The sequence below is a fragment of the Zeugodacus cucurbitae genome, chromosome 4, assembly GCF_028554725.1.
Source record: "Zeugodacus cucurbitae isolate PBARC_wt_2022May chromosome 4, idZeuCucr1.2, whole genome shotgun sequence".
NCBI classification, from domain to species: domain Eukaryota; kingdom Metazoa; phylum Arthropoda; class Insecta; order Diptera; family Tephritidae; genus Zeugodacus; species Zeugodacus cucurbitae.
The window spans coordinates 70,368,595-70,388,693 of record NC_071669.1 but is presented as its reverse complement, the minus strand read 5'-3'; the positions used below and the strand labels follow the sequence as shown (position 1 = coordinate 70,388,693).

Here is a 20,099-nt window from a genome sequence, read left to right as displayed (position 1 = left end):
TAGGCTGTTTTTCTAGAGATGAGACATTTCTTTGAAGTATAGCTGTCAAAACAACTGTCAAAATAAACACCTGTTTTTGACATTTAGTATATTCCGTTTACTTTGACAGGCTTACATACTAATGACAGCATCTTCAATGATGAGGGAGGTCTCAAAATTAACCCTGACGTAAATAGTTAAAATTTAGTTATTTTGAGAAACATCTGACAGATTCTGAAAAGATTCTCAAGCTTTCCTTTTAACCAGAAAAAGTTACCAATACTTTCTAATTTCTTTTTCTTTCGTCAATGATGAGCTCTATCAACAAATTCGAGTCGAGGACTTTTTGTTCGGCATGACAACATAAATCTTTTAAGGGGCACACCTAGTGTAATGGCCTAAAAAAAGGTGATTTTTGGCAATTTTTATTTTAAAAAAATACTTGATCAATTATTTCAAAATTTTAAGAATATATTTATACATGTTTCAAGAATACACAGTGAAATTTTTGAAGAAAAAAAATTAAATATTTTTTAAGTTATAGTCGATCTCCAACGGCACGAAAAAAAGGTCCTTCACTGCTGCTGTGATTCCGGCCTTCTCCGTGGATGAAATCTAAAAAAAAATTCTCGTTAAACTAGATAATATTGTCTGTACAATGACCTACGATAAAAAAATCAAAAATTGACAATATGTCGGCGTTTTAAAATAAATAGTCGAATTTTACCCAAAATTTTGGTCGTTTTTGGCCTGCCAAAATTCGATTTTTTTATAAGATCAAAAATCGATAGGTCATTGTACTATATATAGAACATGTAAAAAAATTCGATAGTGATCGGTTCATTTGTTTTTGAGTAATCACTGCAGCAAATTCGGAAAATGCTGTTTCGAGAAAAACGCGTCACAATGAGACTAAATGTGTCAGGCTCCGAAAATATTTTACATGGCCGTAAATGAAAAGTTTCTAGAAATTTCTAGAAATTATTATAATGATATATTTTAGTATACCTGAGAGCCAACAATAGAAACCGGAATAGGGGCTGAAAGGGACAGTAGATTCTAAACAATACCTCAGGTACGTCTCGTAGCTAATGAGACTCTCTAGCTGCCGAGCGGCTGCTCTTTAAATTGCTATAACTCAAAAACTATTTGAGATATCGATTTGAAATTATAATATGTTAATTTTAAAGGTGTAATCTACCGAAATATGTAAAATCGATATTTTTGAAATCTCACACTAGGTGTGCCCCTTAAGTGATATATGGTTCCAAATCATCACTTTATTGGAACTTTAGATTCTTTTGAGTTCAAATTATATCTAGAAATAGGTTTATCAATAGCTTATAGGATTTATATAGATTTTTTGTGAAAGTGTTCAATAATTTATTTGGGTTTATGTCATTCAGTATATGATTTTTTTATTAAGCATAACTATAATTTGAGAATCCTATATATCAACTGATATTTTATTTAACAAAAAACTTTACTTAGAAATCACTACCGTAAAAGAGAATTCAATTCAAGGGTCATTAAAAATCTGATAAAATATTAAGCAATCGATTAAAATTATTACAGTATCAATGGCTATTTAAGAGAGTTTTAGACCCTTTTTCTACATAAAATAATATTATAAATTCTTTAAGGGTGCATATGTAAATATATGAATTATGGAATAGAATAAGTCTGGCCCAAAGCCATAAAGGTATGCCACAATATTATTATTTATAACAAAAATAACTATGTATATTTATATATCTATTGGTAAATATATATAGGTGTATAGTATATATAATATATATTGTATGTTTGCTGATATGGCGCCATTGTGGGCAAAAACGTGATTTTACTAAATTTTTGCGATTACCTTTGCATTCAGCGAGGGGGCGTTGTTGGAAAATTAATATGTGCACACTCCTACGAACGCAGCTATACAAATATACCTAGATACATATACATATGTACGTGTATTTTGGTTGGTGAGCTGTGCATATCATACAGAACAATTGAAAAGGAATATTTATATATGGCATTATGACCTGTGTGGGGGGGAGTAATGAAGCGGAAAATTACATTAACTGCATAGATAAACAATAAGCAGTGTTATGTGTGGGTGTGTAAATATATATGGAGAAATAATATTATGTTATATGACAGGAAATAAAAAGACGATGAATTATTTTTATTATTTGTCTAAATTTGAGTTCTAATTAAATTATATTTATTATTTATGTCTGCATTATATACGATACTCAAATTTTTACTAAATCTACATATATATACACAAATAACTCTACAAATCCACTTATAATTTCTACAATCTACAACCAAAAGCGGAAGCTTCTTGAAAGGCACTTAATAAACTTGGACAAAGTTCCAACGCAGAACACAACTCGCGCCCAAATGAAAGGCATATTAGCTATAAAAATGTAAGTATATTATACTCTATATATATATATATAGTACATAAAATATATACATGCATACTAATATAAAATTATTTCTATCAAAAAAACAAACAAATTGCGTGCTAATAAAAATCTACTCTAACAATGCCAAACTAGTTTGAAGAGCTCGAGCTTTGCATCATCCTCAGCGAATAAAGCCATTGCCAAAGGTTAAGCGAAATATTTTAATTTCAAATCAAAACAGATTTAAGCAAATGAGCATCGCTTAGCCTATTATGTACAGTTAAAAGCGAGCAAATTAACTGCTTTGCGTTGATCTTCACCTAAACCAGTTGGCAGTCGCTGTGGTGGCTCATCAAATGTGAAAAACAAAAGTTGCGCGTGTTGATGCTGGAAACGTGGCTGTTGGAATTGGAATTCGTCAATGTAAGATGACGTCAAGAACGCGCAAGTCATTGGCGCCAATTTTTTTTTTTTTGCAAATATTTTAGTATAAAATTTATTAAGCCATTATTAACATGTGTAGGAAATATCAGACTTCATACCAGAGCTACTCAAAACATCATTAATCAGAAAATACTAACTGTGATAGATAGAAATTAGATTAGGATTGATCAGGTTCTAATTTTTTTACTATAAAGTAAGCAGTTAACGACATCAAAAGTAATAAGAGAGAAAGTTGCGATATGAGGTCTCGAAATTTTGAGATATTAGACGTCTCTCTCTCTCTCTCAAATCGATGGGTCCCTCACTATCGCTATCTCTCTCTCTCTCTCATAAGAGTTTTATAAGAGTGTATTTTTACCTCTGAGAAATATTCTAAGCTTTCTTCATCTATTATTGACTAAAAAGTGAGATTAGGAGGACTTGAGATAAATCTGTAAATTTGTATATTATTTTTGATATGTAGCCCTTATTTCTCTATCCAAAGATATAATATTATATACAATAATACTCTCCCAATATCTTTCAAATAGATACAAACTTCGAGCTGATGTAATAATAGACCACCTTAGAGAAATTTAAATCACAGGTACGTCGTATTTGAATGCAACAACTTACATATTATGGCTTTAGTACCGAAAATAAAATTAATGAAAGGGAAGAATAAATGTTTTCAAGCCATACTGAATACACTAATTAAGTGAATTTAGCGAATAATAGACTGAGAATAGATTATTAGTAGTTGATTGCGTCAAAAGAATCCTTTGAAAGCTTGAAAAAAGCAAATTTATAATTAGAGAGTATACAAATTTCCAAAGGGCTCAATTTGAAAAGCAATTGTAGTCAGAAACTTCTGCACGTGATTTCACGCACGAAGACTCATATATCTATGTTGAAACACCACAAAACACTTCAATAACACCTAGTAACAAAATATGAAATGTCTTGTCGACTATGATTAATTCCAACCAACTTTTTTTCTGCGCTTTGTTTTGCTTTCCTATACGAATAACACTTTATCGGTTGCCACGAACACCAACAAGGCGGCAATCCAACAAATCAGCAATCAAAACACACCACTCCAAAAATGTTGATATGCGCAAAAACAAAACAGATTCACTTTTCAAAGTGAACAACTTGCCGACGACGCTCGACGATAGAAAAAAAACGCAATAAACAAGACAAAACCGACACAGTACGAGCGTAAATAATATGCGCGTCTTGTGAATTAATAATTGTGTTAAGAAGTCAGCCGATCGGCTATGAGAGCTTTGCTGTTCTGTACTGTACACTTCCGCTCTATCGTCTATTGGGTAAATGGAGTGGTTCACAAGGTCTCTCCGCTTAACTGTCGCCAAGTAAGGAGGGAAATTCCAAAAATGGAAAAATATGCTGGTCACGATGATTTTGCTCAACTATGAACATTACTTCAAATGGGTTGGATCCAGTATTTTGGTAAGCCCAAACTAATTTGTTACTTCTTAGAAAATTTGGGTAGTTGTTTTTTGAGAGATTGCCGGATTACTGTTGGTTTTAGTAAAAGTGATAGTGTTCTCTCAATTTAAACACTGTTCTTCTTTCTGATAGCTAGCTGTTGCTAACAACAATAGAACTAAGCGGTCATTGCCTCCGTAAGATAACCCTAACTCTTTCTTTATCACTCTCTGTAATCACGACTAATTTATTGCATTGTGGGTCAGAGAGTTGTTAACCTCTAAAAGTTCTAGATGATGCTTTTTTTAACTTTCAAGGGAGAGAGCTTTCAATGACTTAAAGAACCAGCAGAGCGAACAAAATAGATTCTTTTGAAGCTAAAAAGAGCGTTTTGTTTTCTTTTTTAAACCATTCTATATGTTCCAATGGATTTTTAGTTTCATTTTTAGTTTAGTATTATATTTTACTTAGTACTCTAAATATTTTTTATGAACAAAGATGCTTGATATGTCCCACTGTGCTTTTGAGTATGAGCTATTTATAATTTCAATGAAAAGTAAAGTCATTAATTTTGTACCAATTAGATGTACACTTATCAGTGACGTCTATGACCTGCCTTTATGAATTACAGTTATGCGTGTATTGGTGTTGATCGCACAATTAGTTGACAATCTCACAAATGAATTACCAACGAACATTTCTTCACATGGGCGCTGAGTGATTTAGGTGAGCGTGATTTTGATTGGGTGTGAAAATAATTTAGATTTTTGGAAAAGTTTCAGCAATTTATAGTTTCATGGTAGAAATATATAATATGTATGTATGTCACTGGGTCTGTTCAACGGACATTTGAAATTCCAAGACGCGCTTGGTTGGAATAAAATTATTTTTGTGGCGAAATTGATACACGTAAAAAACACAATAACAAATAATATTTATTGTTATTGTTTTTTTGCAACATTCAAAACTATTAAATGTTATTCTTACACAAACATACACAGATGAGCTTTAGTCCTCACTCACTCGGTGCGAATAATTATGAATTATAGCGAGTAAACGCAAATACTATTTATGCATAACGCGTATTGACGTTGTAATTTAATTATCACTTCAAAGCGTATATATATACTATAATATATATAATATTTAAAAATAACTATGAATTGATAGCAACCGAAGCACTTTGAGTTTTAGTTGTTCTCGGGAAAGAACACTGCCCGCCAGTTCGGCTCACCAGTGAAACACTAGTGAGTTCACTACCTACCGGTAACCACCACTGGTTACCCCCCATAATACCAGCAATGCAATTCACTCATGAATTTAACACGGCGATGTCATTGACGGTAACCAGTTAACACTACTCACTAGTGATTTCATCACCTATACTTCGCTAGTTACTTCACCACATAGCGCTGAATATATTTCATTAGTTACCTCACTACATATATTCGGTTATAATTCACTACCTTTTTCATTACCTACCTTTATTTCAGTGGATACCATAAATAAATAAGAAACACAATATATTAAATGGCAATAAATTTAAAATATTAATTTTTATTATAATTTTTTGTTTACAATTTTTATTTACCATTTGTATTGTACTCTTGAAAAGCGTCGGCCAATGAGATTATTTACCCATCCTATTAGTTTGGAAAGATTTTATCTGAAAAAAGAAGATTGTTATTAAACATTTGTGTTTATTAAAAATTAATTAAATTGCATAACTTACTCCACGCTGTTCTCCACTTCCTAATGAGAATTTCAATATGATTGTCATTTTTGACCTCTAACTATAAAGAAGTATATATATTTAAATCGTATTAATGAATTCACATATGTATAATATAGTATGAATATATATTATATTCACTAAGTTGTAATATTTTTTTTTTTTGCGCTTGCAAGCACTCTCAACTTAAACATGTACATAGTTATATGCATTGAGTTTTGTGCCAGAATGATTTAATTCTTACCTCGCAAAGACTTATTTCCTTTCCTACTGCTGCCACGCTTCTCGTCATTTTCACTTTTTTGTTATTTTTGTTATCACAATTTATCCTTTTTTGTTTCTTAATTCTTTATTCACTTTTTTAATAATGAATATGTATATTAAAAAATCAAAACACACAACCGCGACGCGAAGTCAATTGAATAAATCACAAGACTGTTTGGTCGAAAAACTAAAGTTCCAAATTACATAGAAACCGCCGTTTTCTTATTTTTTTAATACAGTGAATCATGGTTTCAATGACCGATATGTAGTCAAAAACAATAATGTCCAATAATTATTCGCAACTTGTACATACTGTACCGGTTGCTCTGCCGTTATTATTCTGCGTTATTTTTGCTAAGATCTCTCAAATGTGCATTCCCACCCTTATTTGTCGCTGATATTTTACTGAGAGTACTTATTGAGAACAACGTACTCTAGATCGCGCTCTCTTCTCTCCCAATCTCGCTTATGTACTATTGCTTCTCTGCATTACCTTGTTGTCGTGAATTCTCTAGTTACTTGTAATATAAGAATTCACTAGTGCAATTCACAAATTCATACCGGCCGTACTGCAGGGTGGTTATTGCCCGGGTAACACACCAGCTCACATTAATACATATCACTTATATATATATGTATGTCTGTAGATGTGCAGATTTCGCACTATTTTAAGTACTACTACAAAACTCATTAGAGATTAAATTCTTGTGAGTGCACGAGTACTTTCGCAGGCCTTTTTGTTTGTGGAATCTGTTTCAGTAGTGAAAGTTTCGAGCACATGCATAGTTTGAGCTTCTAAAGAAGCGTGTACTTCTCTTAAGGAACTTGTACATCCGTCTATAAGTCGACCTTGAAAAAAATTGCGTGAAACTATTTCCCATTTAGAATCTCAGAAAACTGTTCAAGTAGAAACGGAGCCTAAGTGGTCCTACCTCTATGGCTTAACTAAAAATTATTGAATTTGGAGATAGGTGGAACACGAAAATGATATTAGTTTGGTTTCTTTCAAAACCATTAGATTTTGTATTATTATTTAAGATGCTGTAAGAAAAAGAAACACTTTTAGTTTTCAATATGTCAAATTAAATGACAATTTGACAGTTATTTTGACAGTATTATAATTTCAATATTTGTTTAAGTTTCCAATACTTTAAGAATATCAATTCTAATGACAAAGTGAACAAGTAAGAAAGGGCTAAGCTCGGGTGTAATCAAACGTTTTATACTCTCACTATTCTTTGATATAATTTTATTAAGATTCACACAATTTTACCCATATATTCGGCATAAGGTCCACTAAAATATCGAAAATCATTTCAATGTCACATATAGTGTAGAGTGCTGAGGTGATTTCTGAACCGATTTCATTAGTTATCAGCAACAAGGTACATTAAATCCAAGACGATACGCCCTCTTAATTTGTCTAAGATATTTCACACATTAACCGATTTATAAGGAATAACCGTATTTTTGTCAAACCTATAACTAGGTATAGTGGAGCTTGGGGAAATTATAACCCGATTTTAACCATTTTTGGTACAGAGACACGCTGTTAGAAGAAAACGATTTACTCTTAAGAACATTAAATTATCTGAGAGATTTACCGAAATTACCCTTACGCACTGAGTTCTTCATATTAGACAACCGGGGCCTTGAAAAGTTAAAGTCCGATTTCGACAATTTTTCCACAAGCGATGCCACAACACTAAAACAGTGTTTGTGCAAAGTTTTATTCCGCTATCTTTATTGGTTCCTAATGTCTAAATTTATAAAGGAAGGAATCGGATGGAATTCAAAATTTAGTTATATGGGGAGTAGTCGTGGTTGTGAACCGACTTCGTCCATATTGCACCCATATCAGGGTGTCAGGGCGGGGTCACGATCACTTTTGGGGGATGGAATGAGAAATTACGACAGTCTTGTCCCGTTTTTGTGTTTTTTTTTTTGCATGCGTTTGACGGAAACATGTTTTAGGTCGTAACCAAAGTAGAGGAATGTCTATGTTACTGTTTTTCATTCCTTCGCCTAAGATGTAATTGACGCTACATATCAAACCAATTTGACAATCGTTGTCATTAGTTTGACCATGATTGTCATTAAAATTGGCATAATGAAAACAGTAATAGATAGATAGATAAGATATTGAGGAAAGCACCACGACCAGTGGTCTATTGTGCCCTCTCTAAGTCTACAGCGACTCCATTAGACCCAGTACCCTGAAAAATTCCAGGATGGTGCTAGGACTAAGGGAGACGTTGCCACCCTCTGTTGGGATGGCCTGCTTCTGTGAAGCGCTACACAATCCAATAGTATGTGTAGGGGAGTTTCGTCCTCCATATCACAGAAGCGACAGGTCCGCGACGAGACCAAGCCCAGATTATTAAGGTATTAAGCCCAGATATTTAAGTACTCAAGTACTAAGTTTGTACTTTAACCAACATAAGCTCAAATTGATACTACATTATACTACAGGGGTTCCAAATATCCATAGCTTAATACTGAATATATAGTGTTCGTTCGGTTCGATTTTTTCTTGGATTATTTTCACATCTTACGATTTTATATTGCGAGAAACAGGTACAAACCACATGAAAAATAATATTAATGAAAGCCAAAGGCAATTCCAAAGAATTATACAAGAAAGTACCCGCAGCTCTGGAATGTGTGTATTGATTCAAAGGAATTTACTTTGAAGAACATTAAACACGAATGAATGAATAATTAACGAGTTTGCGAATATTTATTAATATATTTTATGGCAAATATTTAAAAATATATTTTATTTAAGAAACAGTGCCGTTACTTCTTATTCGCTCTTTATTTCACGCTCTCTGCTTGCCTCAACTCAACATTGCAAAAATAAAAACAAAAAAAAAATTGCAAAAATTTTAAAAATTTCCTTTTACTACGTATGCACGTTATCTGCTCGTATGCATGTATGTATGTATGTATATAAGACAAATATAAAATGTATTTACTCGCGTATTTTGTTTTGTCTCCGCAACGATGATTATTTGGTAATACGCGCATTTCCATGGGTGTGTCAAAGCTGATTTTCTAATTATAGAAATCAAATGCAAATGCACAGCAACAAATTACGTGCACTTGCACAAACATATGTACATAATTACAAATGTGTTTGCTTGTCGTATATTAAAAAATAGCATTTGCATAACCAACAATAATAATAAAAAAATATATTTCCTCAACAGCCACACTTTTAGGGGGAGTCAACAATGAATGGCGCTGATGATGAGTCGGATATGCATAAACAAATTTGTTTGTGATTTTCGATTTGGCACTAATATTTGAGAATTGCTAAGATTTTTTGAGAATATATAATTTATGGATGACTAACGGTAATTGACTATTTGGAATTTTTTTGCTTGTTTCACTTAAACCAATAAATATATAATGAGAGCAAACATTTCTTCGTTCCAAACGCAGCCTCGCACCACCGCAATTATTGAACTATATTTTATATACAGATGTTACGTGACAGCATAAGCAAATACCAGAAATAAAGCCTACGCTTAATTCATATGCAAAAGGCGCACAAAGAGCCGGCTTTGTCATATGCAGTCCATTGCGCAGGCTCAAACATAGATATGAGCGCATATGGAAAATGCGCAAACGCGCTAACCGATAAGCAGAGCAGCTGCGTTCCGTTTGACGGAAAGGAAGCCGTGATTAAGTTCTTGGAAAAACATATAAATGGATTATATATGTAAATAAAGAGGTGTTAAAGGCAAACAAGAGATATACATATGTGTGTGTGCCTGTCTATATAACTATAGCATTTTAAGTGTGAAAAGCGGGAAATTATGATTATTAGTTCGCAGTAAAGCTCATCAGCGCGTTTTATGCCTTTGTGTGTATGTATGTATGTATATATATTTCTAATTTAATGTGAAAAATACTCTCCATGAACACATATCTATGTATATTCACATTCTTATTTCAATAAAGGCACTCCTCTGTCAATATTATTGTTGTCCGAAAGCAATTAGTTAAATTATGACCACATTTAGCTGGAAATATAAACTGTGACCGGACTTGAGTGTATGCTGAATGCAGTGAGACCAGTATGCAAGTGAGCTGGTAGGCGCTCAAACGAAGAATTTTGTATGTAGCAAAGTGTAAACACGGAAATGCCTTAATTTTGAGCTTATAGAAAGCTTCGTTGTTGTGAAGCAAGCAATTTTGCAAAAAATCATATTAAAACCACATTGCGCAAATATTTGAATATCACACAAATGCTTTATCAGTACCAAATTAGAACTTAAAATGTTGATATGAGCAAACACATACATACATACATATATAGGTTTCATTTTTTTAATAATTTATGACTCAAAAATATTTTCTATATATTCATCTGAGCGTATTACCCCCTATGGGCGGCATATTTACGCCAACCATCAGCGTACAAAAACAACAATGATGTTAGCAGCAGAAAATCAGCAGATAATTATTGCTCGACGCAAATCAAATGAACCATATGCATTTGGCGTAGCCATGTGGGGTGCAACGGCACAAAGCAAGGCCTGCCTCCTTTCAAAAAGCCTATCTACCTGATAAGAACTGATAGATTTACAATTTATAGGAGGCTTGTGTGAGCTGGCGAAAATAAATATTGTTAGGATGGTACATATATAATAAATAAAGAAGAGTGCGAACAAAGCTTAGGAAAAGTTAAATGTCGAACAGAATTTACTAATTCAACTTCGATTAATACAAATAGATCCAATTTTGAGCTGAAAATATTTTAAATATCACTGTTGAGTAGCAAAAGTTAAAATAATATCATGGAAACGTCAACGAATCATATTTACAACATTTGGAATCTGAAAGTAATTGGAACCACCCTAATGAAAGCACTTTTTTATATATTTTTTAAATGTTTTACATATTTTTTGTAAACAGATTAATAGGTTGTATATTTAATGAAATCAAATATAAAAAACACCAGTAATTGTTATCAATTACCCTGAACGGACCCCTCTACTGATTTTACGATTACCATTAAAAAAATATATTTGTGGTGCGATTACAAAGCATTTTTTTGATTGAACAAAAGCGCTGATTACGTCAGTTACTTCAAATGCATTGATTCAGTAAAGATTCTAAGATTTTGTTAATATATATATTAAAATATAAGTATACATGCAAACAAATATTCTTTAATCACTTTTGTACCGAATTTATTTTAAAAGCTTTTTATTAAAAATTGAGGAGACATACAATTGAATTTAACAAACAATTGTCAATAATCGCAGGTCCATAAGAGTAGAAAAGAACTTATATAATACTTGATTTTTAGACACGGAAATAAGAATTAGGATTGACTATATACTCGTATACCAAAAAACTCCAAATTGAGGTAGTTTTATAAAGAAAATCGTTAATTAAAAACGTTTATATTTACAAAAACTCACACAACAAATTGTTTGATAATGTATTGACATCTGCAATTGCAATCATTTATGCAAATTACCACTATTGAACGTTGACTTGAGTACATATAAGTAGTTATGTTTGTAAATTCACTTAACTATTAAAATAAACACATTGAACTTAGCTAATAAACAAACGAATTTGCATAATTTTGCTAAATATGCTATATTCCTAATGGTCACTAAATTCTATTTGTTTCAAGGTAATCACTGTCTTCCTCTTCCACTACGCTATATGCAGACTTTCCGCTTTTTTTGCCAGCAGGTTTCTCCAAATGTGTATCGAAGAACTCATCGACGGTGTCTGTATTCCATTTTGTTATGGATAGCGTTTCTTGCACATTACCACGAGCGTCCAGTAGCTTAACTGTCGGATCAAGGCCACGCATGTATTTAATTTGTAAATTCGAATATTTCGCCGGTCTGCCACTCTTTATGAATGCTTCAATTTGTGGATAAGCACGGAATTTGCATGTACACACTTCGAGTATGGCTTTAGGCCAGCGGCGTTGTACAGCCGGCTGTTTATCGGTCGTGCAGCACTCCTTGCAATGTGGTCTACATACAGTACACGAGTTAATTTTATTTAAATCATTATGTAAAAGTATACTTACTTTATCGCATCCAAACCGAAATCATTTAGTTTTTCACAGGATGAGCACATTAATTGTGCCTTGTTAAATCCGAGTTCGCGGCAGTCCTGTGATGTGAACTCGGCAAATATGCTGCACTGCAACGACTCAACTTATTAAAAAGCACATTGGTAATTAATTTATTATACTTACGGCAGAAAAAGCCAGCAATATTATAATATACTTTAACATTTTGTAATTTTGATAAGAATATTTAATCGAATAAACAGAAAAGACACGTACAATTTGCTAATATGTTATGACAATACAATCAACGTTTATTAAACACAGCTTGCATATGACAGTTGATATGCACAAATCACAGGGTGTTAAATAACATAAAAAAATAGCTCAACTGATTACTCGGTATTCACTTATGCTTAAATAATTATTTTTTTATACTCGTATGATTATGTATTATTATATATATATATGTGTAACTAAATAGAATTGGTAAAAATATGTAACTTTAAATGTGTTTGTAACTGATTCTTTAGGTTACAACTTGTTATCATGAAAAACAGAATATTTCACATGTAAATCTTACTAAAGGTCTGTCGATAACGCAGTGCAATCGATTTCCTTGTATATACGAGAACTACACGGAAACTGCAATTTCAAGATGGCCGTTGATGACGTTTCGGGCTGGTTGCTTGGGATATTTAAAGTTTTTAAGGAGACTTAAATTGTATATATATAAAACTATCTAGAAAATCTGCCATAAGAGAACATCGCTAATTAACTGATAAAAGACACTTACAATTTCAGGACAATTTATAACGACAGGGTGTTAATAATGGTTACAAAATTCAAAAATGTGTATAAATACCCCATTTACCTTATCGACCATCAAATACGCTTTTAACGAATATTGTTAGATTATCACGTATTTATATACATGTATGTTGTATATTATTTATTGGTATTTGTAATAAAATATGTAAATATTTTACAATATAATACTCCTAAACTAATGGTCATACAAGTAATTTAGTCACCTTGTCCAAATAACGGAACTTAATGTCAAAAATGTAAACAAAGCATAGCCTGAAACTTTAAAATTTAGCTACTTCCAGGGTTATTTTATTTGTACGGGATCTTAAATCTCAATAAGTTGTTAATATCTACGCGCCAATTGATCGTAACCTAACGCAACGGAAGTGATAATTAAGTGACATAATCGTTAAATTATGAAAGTGCATTAAAAATTAGTTTTATGAGTTGTTAATTGTATATACATATGTGTTTTAATAATATTGTATTAATAATAAGTGTAAATTTTGAGTGAAACAAGAAAACTTTGCAAAGTCCAAAACTTAGCGTTCTCGGTGAGTTCATGTTGGTTTATGCCTACAAAAAATAAATAAAAAACCAATTAGTTCCGAAATTATACTTAAATGTAAGCATGTGTATTACTTAGAAAACAACTCAGCTACTGGTATAGGATGTTTAATAGTAACAGACTCTTTGCCAGCAGGAGTTTCATAATCGATGATCTCAGTTGGCTCAATGTCGGTTAACTGCTCTACGAGTGGTTCATTTATATGCTCTATAGCAGTATTGATATTTTGAGCCTCAGCAGGCTTATCTTGCTTTGGAATCGGTGTACTGTGTACTTCTAATTCCTCTTTATTAACTGTGGTGATTGAAGCTGTCTCCTGATGTTGACTTATGGGTACATTTTGTGCTTGGATCACTGGTGTCTTTTCTTTAGAGTCCTCCTTACTTTCATCACTTTCAACACTCTCGTTTGATTTATTATCACTCTCACCGCTCTTTGGTGACTCTTCAGGGTGGTGATATTTTGGCACTAAAGGAACTGGTATATCACGTTTCACTGGTGCTGCTACTTCAGCGCTTTCTGATTTAGGAGCTTCAGCGTCTTCACCAATTTCGGCTGCATGCGAATCTTCAGAATTTTTTTCATGCTGTGCCTCCTGCAACAGTAGTGGTGTCACTGCTACAGTAGAAGCTCCAATGAGATGGGGATCTACTTGACGGCGTTGTCGGGAATAGGGTAAATCGCGTGCTGGCGCTGGTACAGGTACAGCTGAGACTTTTGAACGCGAAGTTGTTGGTGTATTATGACTACGTGCATGATTGCGAGCCTCTTTCTTTACCACTGCTTTGCGCGATGGTACGGGTGAAGGTGTAGATACTTTTGTGGATTTTTTTGTTTCCTTAACTTGACCCTTTTCGCGCTTTTGACGATGATGAGTGGAATCAGCCTCCAAACTATGCTCGCTTGACTCTTGTGAATGTTTATTTTCTACTTGTTTGATAGGAAGAGCAGTGGGCGCAAAACGTGATATGTGATCATAAGGGTTGTCTTCAGCTTCACGTTTATGTTTCACAATCTCTTTTGGGTCGGTGATCTTAGTGATTTTCTCATCTGGCTTGGGATCACTGGGGACATCGGGATTTATAGGACTGGGACGTTGTAGCAAAAAATCGTGAACTTTATCTTCTGCAGAAGTTTGTTGTGATGTAGGAGCTGCAACGCAGCAAACCACTAAGCTGGCTAATATTATCTTAAAAGAAATTTAATTAGTCTGATGTAATAAAATATCTGTATTCATTACTCACAATCTGACGCATCGTATTATATCTGCTGCCTGAATCTTTGAAATATAAACCGATACTACTTTTGTAACCATGATATTTATGGCTTTTATAGATAAACACACAGTTAATATGCGAAATTGAAAATGGGAAAAATAAATAAAACGAGATAGAAGTGAGAAAAATTGTATGCATAGTCGGTGAGTGTTTACAGGAATTGTTAACCTTTCGATAATTTGTGCTAATTAAAGCGAATTTGAGGCACAAAACAGAGCAGTTATCAATTTATGTTATATTTTGGAAAGTAGTAATGCGAAGATCCTCACTCTTCATTTGTGTTCATAATAGTACGAGGCAATATCTGTACATATTTTGTTTTTATTTTGACCTGTTTATTAAAAAAAATACATAAATAAACGGTCTGCCCATTTTGTCTGGATTGTTCGCTTCATAAGTAAAAAATTAGCACTCTGTTCAATTTATTACAAACATCTCTACTTTGTTAGCGTGTAAAATATATTTATTTACAAATTTGCTTCAAGCTAACAATCAATTATGCAATGAATCACAACTTAGTGTATATTTGATAAAAACTACCTCGATTAATATGGATATGACTATGGACGCCATAAACACTAGGGTAGCTGGATTTAATTAAGAGAAAAGTATATTTATTTGAATAGAGAATAGAAGCTTCGAATACTGAAATATGTTGTTTTTGTATTTGTTGAATATTTTAAAACCCCAAAAAAGTGTACAAATAAAACTAACTAAAATCACTCCATAAATCAGACAGGAAATAGTCCTTCTATATTTGGATTTGAAAGCAACAGGTGTGAATACAATTGGAGTAGTTACATAAGTCATGGCATATCTTTAAACTTGTCACACATTTATAATATTGATAAAAAACATATTAAATATTTCATAAATATATTGCAACTTTTAAAGTGTTTGGAATAATGATTGAACTATCTAGTACATATGTAGGTCTCCACCTTAACCACACTGTCAAATTGGCTAAAACTTTAATTAAGTATTAAAAATAAAAAATTAACGAAATATTAATCCACCACTAACTTCCTTGGTTTTCTTGTGCTTCTTCACTATAACTTATTTGGTTGCTACCAAAATATGCATTTGTTTGAAATACTTGAACTGGTTGAAATTCACCGTCTTTTAAGTTACTTTGTGGTTGATCTGGCACATCAGAAGATATACCCGAAGCTTTGGCTTTAGCGAGGAGTGGTTTAATGAGTAAACCCTTTAAACTGTAATCTGTAACATTAAGCTCAAGCTCCGCAATATCAAGTGACTTTTCCACCTCATTGACGTTAGTGTTTACTCTGTCCACAAATTGTTCCAACTTGTCGATGCGTTGGCGCAGATTATCAAAACCATCACTAAAAGCTACTATGCCACTGACGTGATTTCCCAAAATGCTGTTGTTTTCGGCTCGCACCTGAGTAATAACTCGATTATTATCATATACAATACATTAATTTAACAACATGCTTACACTTGAAAGCAATGTTTCGAATTCGTCTAGTCGTGCCAACATATCCTCAATATTCACGCATATCGGATTAATCTGTGTGTATACAAATTTTAGATAGAGCAATATGTGCGATATTTTCGCTCACCTCTCGATCCAAATTAATGCTTTGCAAAATTTTTGCATAGTCCTCCGCAGCCTGTTCAACCATAATTTCCTTTTTGTTGTCAACAAATATTTCTACCTTATCAGCAAGGCGAAGCGAAAGCCAAACAGCTGTTTACTCCGTGATGTGTTTCATTAGCACATGCAGCAGAATGCCATATTTTGCCCACTAAACATATCTGAGACTGACTGTTTTCTTCTGACATTAAATTTCTCATCGATTTGACTTGTTTGACTGCTGTGTATATTTTAAGCGAAGAAAATTTATTTTCATTAGTTGATTTGTGCCAAGTAAATTGATAGAGTAAAAGTGTTATTACGAGCATGAGTAATTACCGAGGTATTGGCGGTGGTGGCTTTCCATATAAAGTGAACCAGAACCGCAATGTGGGTGCATCTATGAACGCAGTGCCTCCACCTTCATCGCTTAATAATCGTGGATCTCAGAGAGGAGGTAGTGCAGGCCGTGGGGCCGGCGGATCCGTAGGAGCCACTAAGTACGGCTATACATCCCTGGATTCGATAAGTCAGTTCACAGCTTCCCAAAATCTCATTGGTAAACGCAAATCACATACAGAAGATGAATATTTTGATGACGATGAGGACCAAACACCGGAACAAGCCTATATTCCTGCGCCTGGCTCACCCGGCTATGTGAATAAAAACAAGGCAGATAGTGAGTCTGATGAAGATCCGCTAGATCAGTTTATGGCCGGCATTGAACAGCAAGTACAGAAAGAAAAAGTGCGTAAAGAACGTGCAGTAGTTTCGCCAGTGGAAGAAGTACCCGGCCCAAAGAACGCAAAGGGCGTACGCGGCGACATAGATGACGAAGATGACGAGGAAAGTTATTATCGGTACATGGAAGAAAACCCCAATGCTGGTCTTCGTGATGACGGTTCCGATATCGAAATAGACTATGACGAAGATGGGAATCCAATTGCGCCACCCAAAAAGAAAGACATTGATCCTTTACCACCTATATACCACTCTGAAATTGAATATGAGCCATTTGAAAAGAACTTCTACACACAACATGAGGAAATTGGCAATCTCTCTGAAGATCAAGTACGTGAACTACGAAAAACATTGGGCGTCAAAGTAACTGGTCCAGAGCCACCAAAACCAGTGTCTTCGTTTGCGCATTTTGGCTTCGATGAAAGTCTAATGAAAGCCATCCGTCGTGCGGAATACACACAACCGACGCCTATACAAGCGCAGGCTGTGCCTACAGCTTTAGCTGGGCGCGACATAATAGGCATTGCAAAGACTGGATCTGGTAAAACTGCAGCTTTTGTATGGCCAATGCTGGTGCACATAATGGATCAGCGTGAGTTGCGACCAGGTGATGGTCCCATAGGGCTAATTTTAGCGCCGACGCGTGAGTTATCACTACAAATATACAATGAAGCTAAAAAATTTGGAAAGGTATACAATATCAATGTGGTGTGTTGTTATGGTGGTGGCTCGAAATGGGAGCAGAGTAAAGCACTTGAACAGGGCGCTGAACTTGTTGTGGCCACGCCGGGTCGAATGATTGATATGGTAAAGATGAAAGCAACCAATTTGCGTAGAGTAACGTTTCTAGTGCTGGATGAGGCAGATCGCATGTTCCACATGGGTTTTGAGCCGCAGGTATGCAACGAAATTGTAGGATTTTGTGTTTTTCGATTTCAACATATTTTTTTAACTACAGGTTCGGTCCATCTGTAATCATGTGCGTCCCGATCGTCAAACCTTACTTTTCTCAGCGACTTTCAAAAAGCGTATCGAACGTTTGGCACGCGATGTACTCAGCGATCCCGTGCGCATCGTGCAAGGCGACCTCAATGAAGCCAACCAAGACATTACCCAGTATGTGTACGTTTTCCCCAATCCACTGCAGAAGTGGAACTGGCTGCTTTGTCATTTGGTTAAGTTCCTATCGGAAGGCAGTGTGTTGGTGTTTGTCACCAAAAAAGCCGATGCCGAGACTGTGGCCAACAATCTAATGGTGAAAGAATACAACTGTTTGCTCTTGCACGGTGATCTAGATCAGGCTGATCGTAACAAAGTCATAACACAATTTAAGAAGAAGGAATGCGATATACTAGTAGCCACCGATGTGGCTGCACGTGGTCTGGACATACCACACATACGCAACGTCATTAATTACGACATCGCACGCGACATCGACACGCATACACATCGTATTGGTCGTACCGGACGTGCGGGTGAGAAAGGTACAGCCTACACGTTGGTCACCGACAAGGACAAAGAGTTCGCCGGTCATCTGGTGCGCAACTTGGAGGGTGCCGATCAGCAAGTACCTGACGATTTAATGGAATTGGCAATGAAGAGTTCGTGGTTCCGCAGTTCGCGCTTCAAACAGGGCAAGGGCAAGAAAATTGCCATTGGTGGCACCGGTTTAGGCTATCGCGAACGCAGCAGCGGCAGCAGTATAAAGTCAAATTCAGCAAATGAGTCCTCATCGTTTGCATCGATAAATAAATCAATATCGGCTGCGGGTCCAGCAACCGATCGCTATGCGGCAATGCGCGAAGCATACAAGGCACAATATTCATCACAATTTCGGGCTTCCACTGATCGCACATGGGAAAAGACTGTGCCTGAGACGGGTGTTTTTGCGGCGCCAGCGCCTGTGTTGCCTTCGATGCAGCCAACGTCCAGTGGCAACTCTGCTGGCAGTGGCGGTGTTGATGACAATGGAAAACCACGCAAAAAGAAGAGTCGTTGGGATTAAAACTGACCTCCAATTTAATGAAGGACCGCATATAACAAAATCATATTTTGCACTTTGACATAAACACATAAGAATAGTGGAAATGGCGTCCGCTGAAATTACATTTAAATCATTTTGCACATTCACATTTTTGCAACGTAAAACTAAAAAAAATTACATAAAAAATTAACTCATCATTAAAAATAAATGTTATAATTTATGGAACGTTGCAGCACATGCTCTTTTTGTGTTTTATGTTTTAATTTTTTCTGCAAATTATCATATGTATGCAGTAAGCTGTAAACGGTTAATATGGACGCTAAAGAATAAATAACAGTTATGCATTGCCTGTACATACATATGTATGTATGTATGTATATTCTACGGATTTATTTGTGAAGTTGTCGCTAAATGCATATTCCATGCTATGCGTGCGATTTTTATTTAAGTCAATTTATAAGCGACCTCTTTTTACTCACCTTGCTGTAATGTCAATAAAAATACGGAAAATAAAAAATAATAAAACGCATTCATAACTTTTTTCCGTAATTCTTTTATTTCCATCTCTTGCCGTTCTTATTATATATCGACACGCATTCTGCGCAATAATCAACATGCTGCCACTGACCTTATGCTCGCTTATGCTAAAATTTAATTTATTTATTTAAATATTCTGTTTTTAAATATGTACACAAATATGTTTTAAATACTTATTCGTTTTGTTTTTGTTGTTGTTCACATTCCTAACTCGGCTTAAACTCGTTAGTTTTTTGTTGTGTTTTTGTTTTTTTATTTTAACATAAATTTTG

At 34.5% G+C, this 20,099-nt stretch overlaps 3 protein-coding genes and 1 long non-coding RNA gene across 5 annotated transcripts; 1 reads left to right on the top strand and 3 right to left on the bottom strand.

The window, feature by feature from the left end:
• Window positions 1-5,788: 5,788 nt before the first annotated feature.
• LOC128921400 (uncharacterized) lies at window positions 5,789-6,822 on the bottom strand. Its single transcript, XR_008470863.1, has 3 exons — window positions 6,239-6,822; window positions 5,995-6,055; window positions 5,789-5,928 (listed from the first exon to the last, which is right to left on the bottom strand). It is a non-coding gene; the product is annotated as an uncharacterized LOC128921400 (long non-coding RNA).
• A 4,814-nt stretch (window positions 6,823-11,636) lies between these two features.
• Window positions 11,637-12,656, bottom strand: LOC105213093 (selenoprotein F). Its single transcript, XM_011185652.3, has 3 exons — window positions 12,500-12,656; window positions 12,329-12,444; window positions 11,637-12,272 (listed from the first exon to the last, which is right to left on the bottom strand). The coding sequence occupies exons 1-3, from the start codon at window positions 12,536-12,538 to the stop codon at window positions 11,897-11,899; spliced, it is 531 nt and encodes a 176-aa protein (XP_011183954.2). The 5' UTR covers window positions 12,539-12,656; the 3' UTR covers window positions 11,637-11,896.
• Window positions 12,657-13,217: 561 nt separating this feature from the next.
• On the bottom strand, window positions 13,218-16,693 carry LOC105213108 (neurofilament heavy polypeptide). Of its 2 annotated transcripts, XR_008470804.1 has the most exons (4): window positions 16,552-16,693; window positions 16,428-16,499; window positions 14,933-16,370; window positions 14,777-14,877 (listed from the first exon to the last, which is right to left on the bottom strand). XR_008470804.1 is itself a non-coding variant. In XM_011185666.3 (3 exons), exons 1-3 carry the CDS (start codon window positions 14,942-14,944, stop codon window positions 13,681-13,683), a joined length of 1,143 nt encoding a protein of 380 aa, XP_011183968.3. In that variant the 5' UTR covers window positions 14,945-15,088; the 3' UTR covers window positions 13,218-13,680. The 2 variants fall into 2 exon arrangements, 1 of the variants encoding a protein (XP_011183968.3); XM_011185666.3 differs by lacking the exons at window positions 16,428-16,499; window positions 16,552-16,693 and adding an exon at window positions 13,218-13,696 and having other exon boundaries at window positions 13,763-14,877; window positions 14,933-15,088.
• A 187-nt stretch (window positions 16,694-16,880) lies between these two features.
• On the top strand, window positions 16,881-19,831 carry LOC105213116 (ATP-dependent RNA helicase DDX42). The gene is made up of 2 exons (XM_011185689.3): window positions 16,881-18,203; window positions 18,265-19,831. Exons 1-2 carry the CDS (start codon window positions 16,893-16,895, stop codon window positions 19,309-19,311), a joined length of 2,358 nt encoding a protein of 785 aa, XP_011183991.2. The 5' UTR covers window positions 16,881-16,892; the 3' UTR covers window positions 19,312-19,831.
• Window positions 19,832-20,099: the final 268 nt, after the last annotated feature.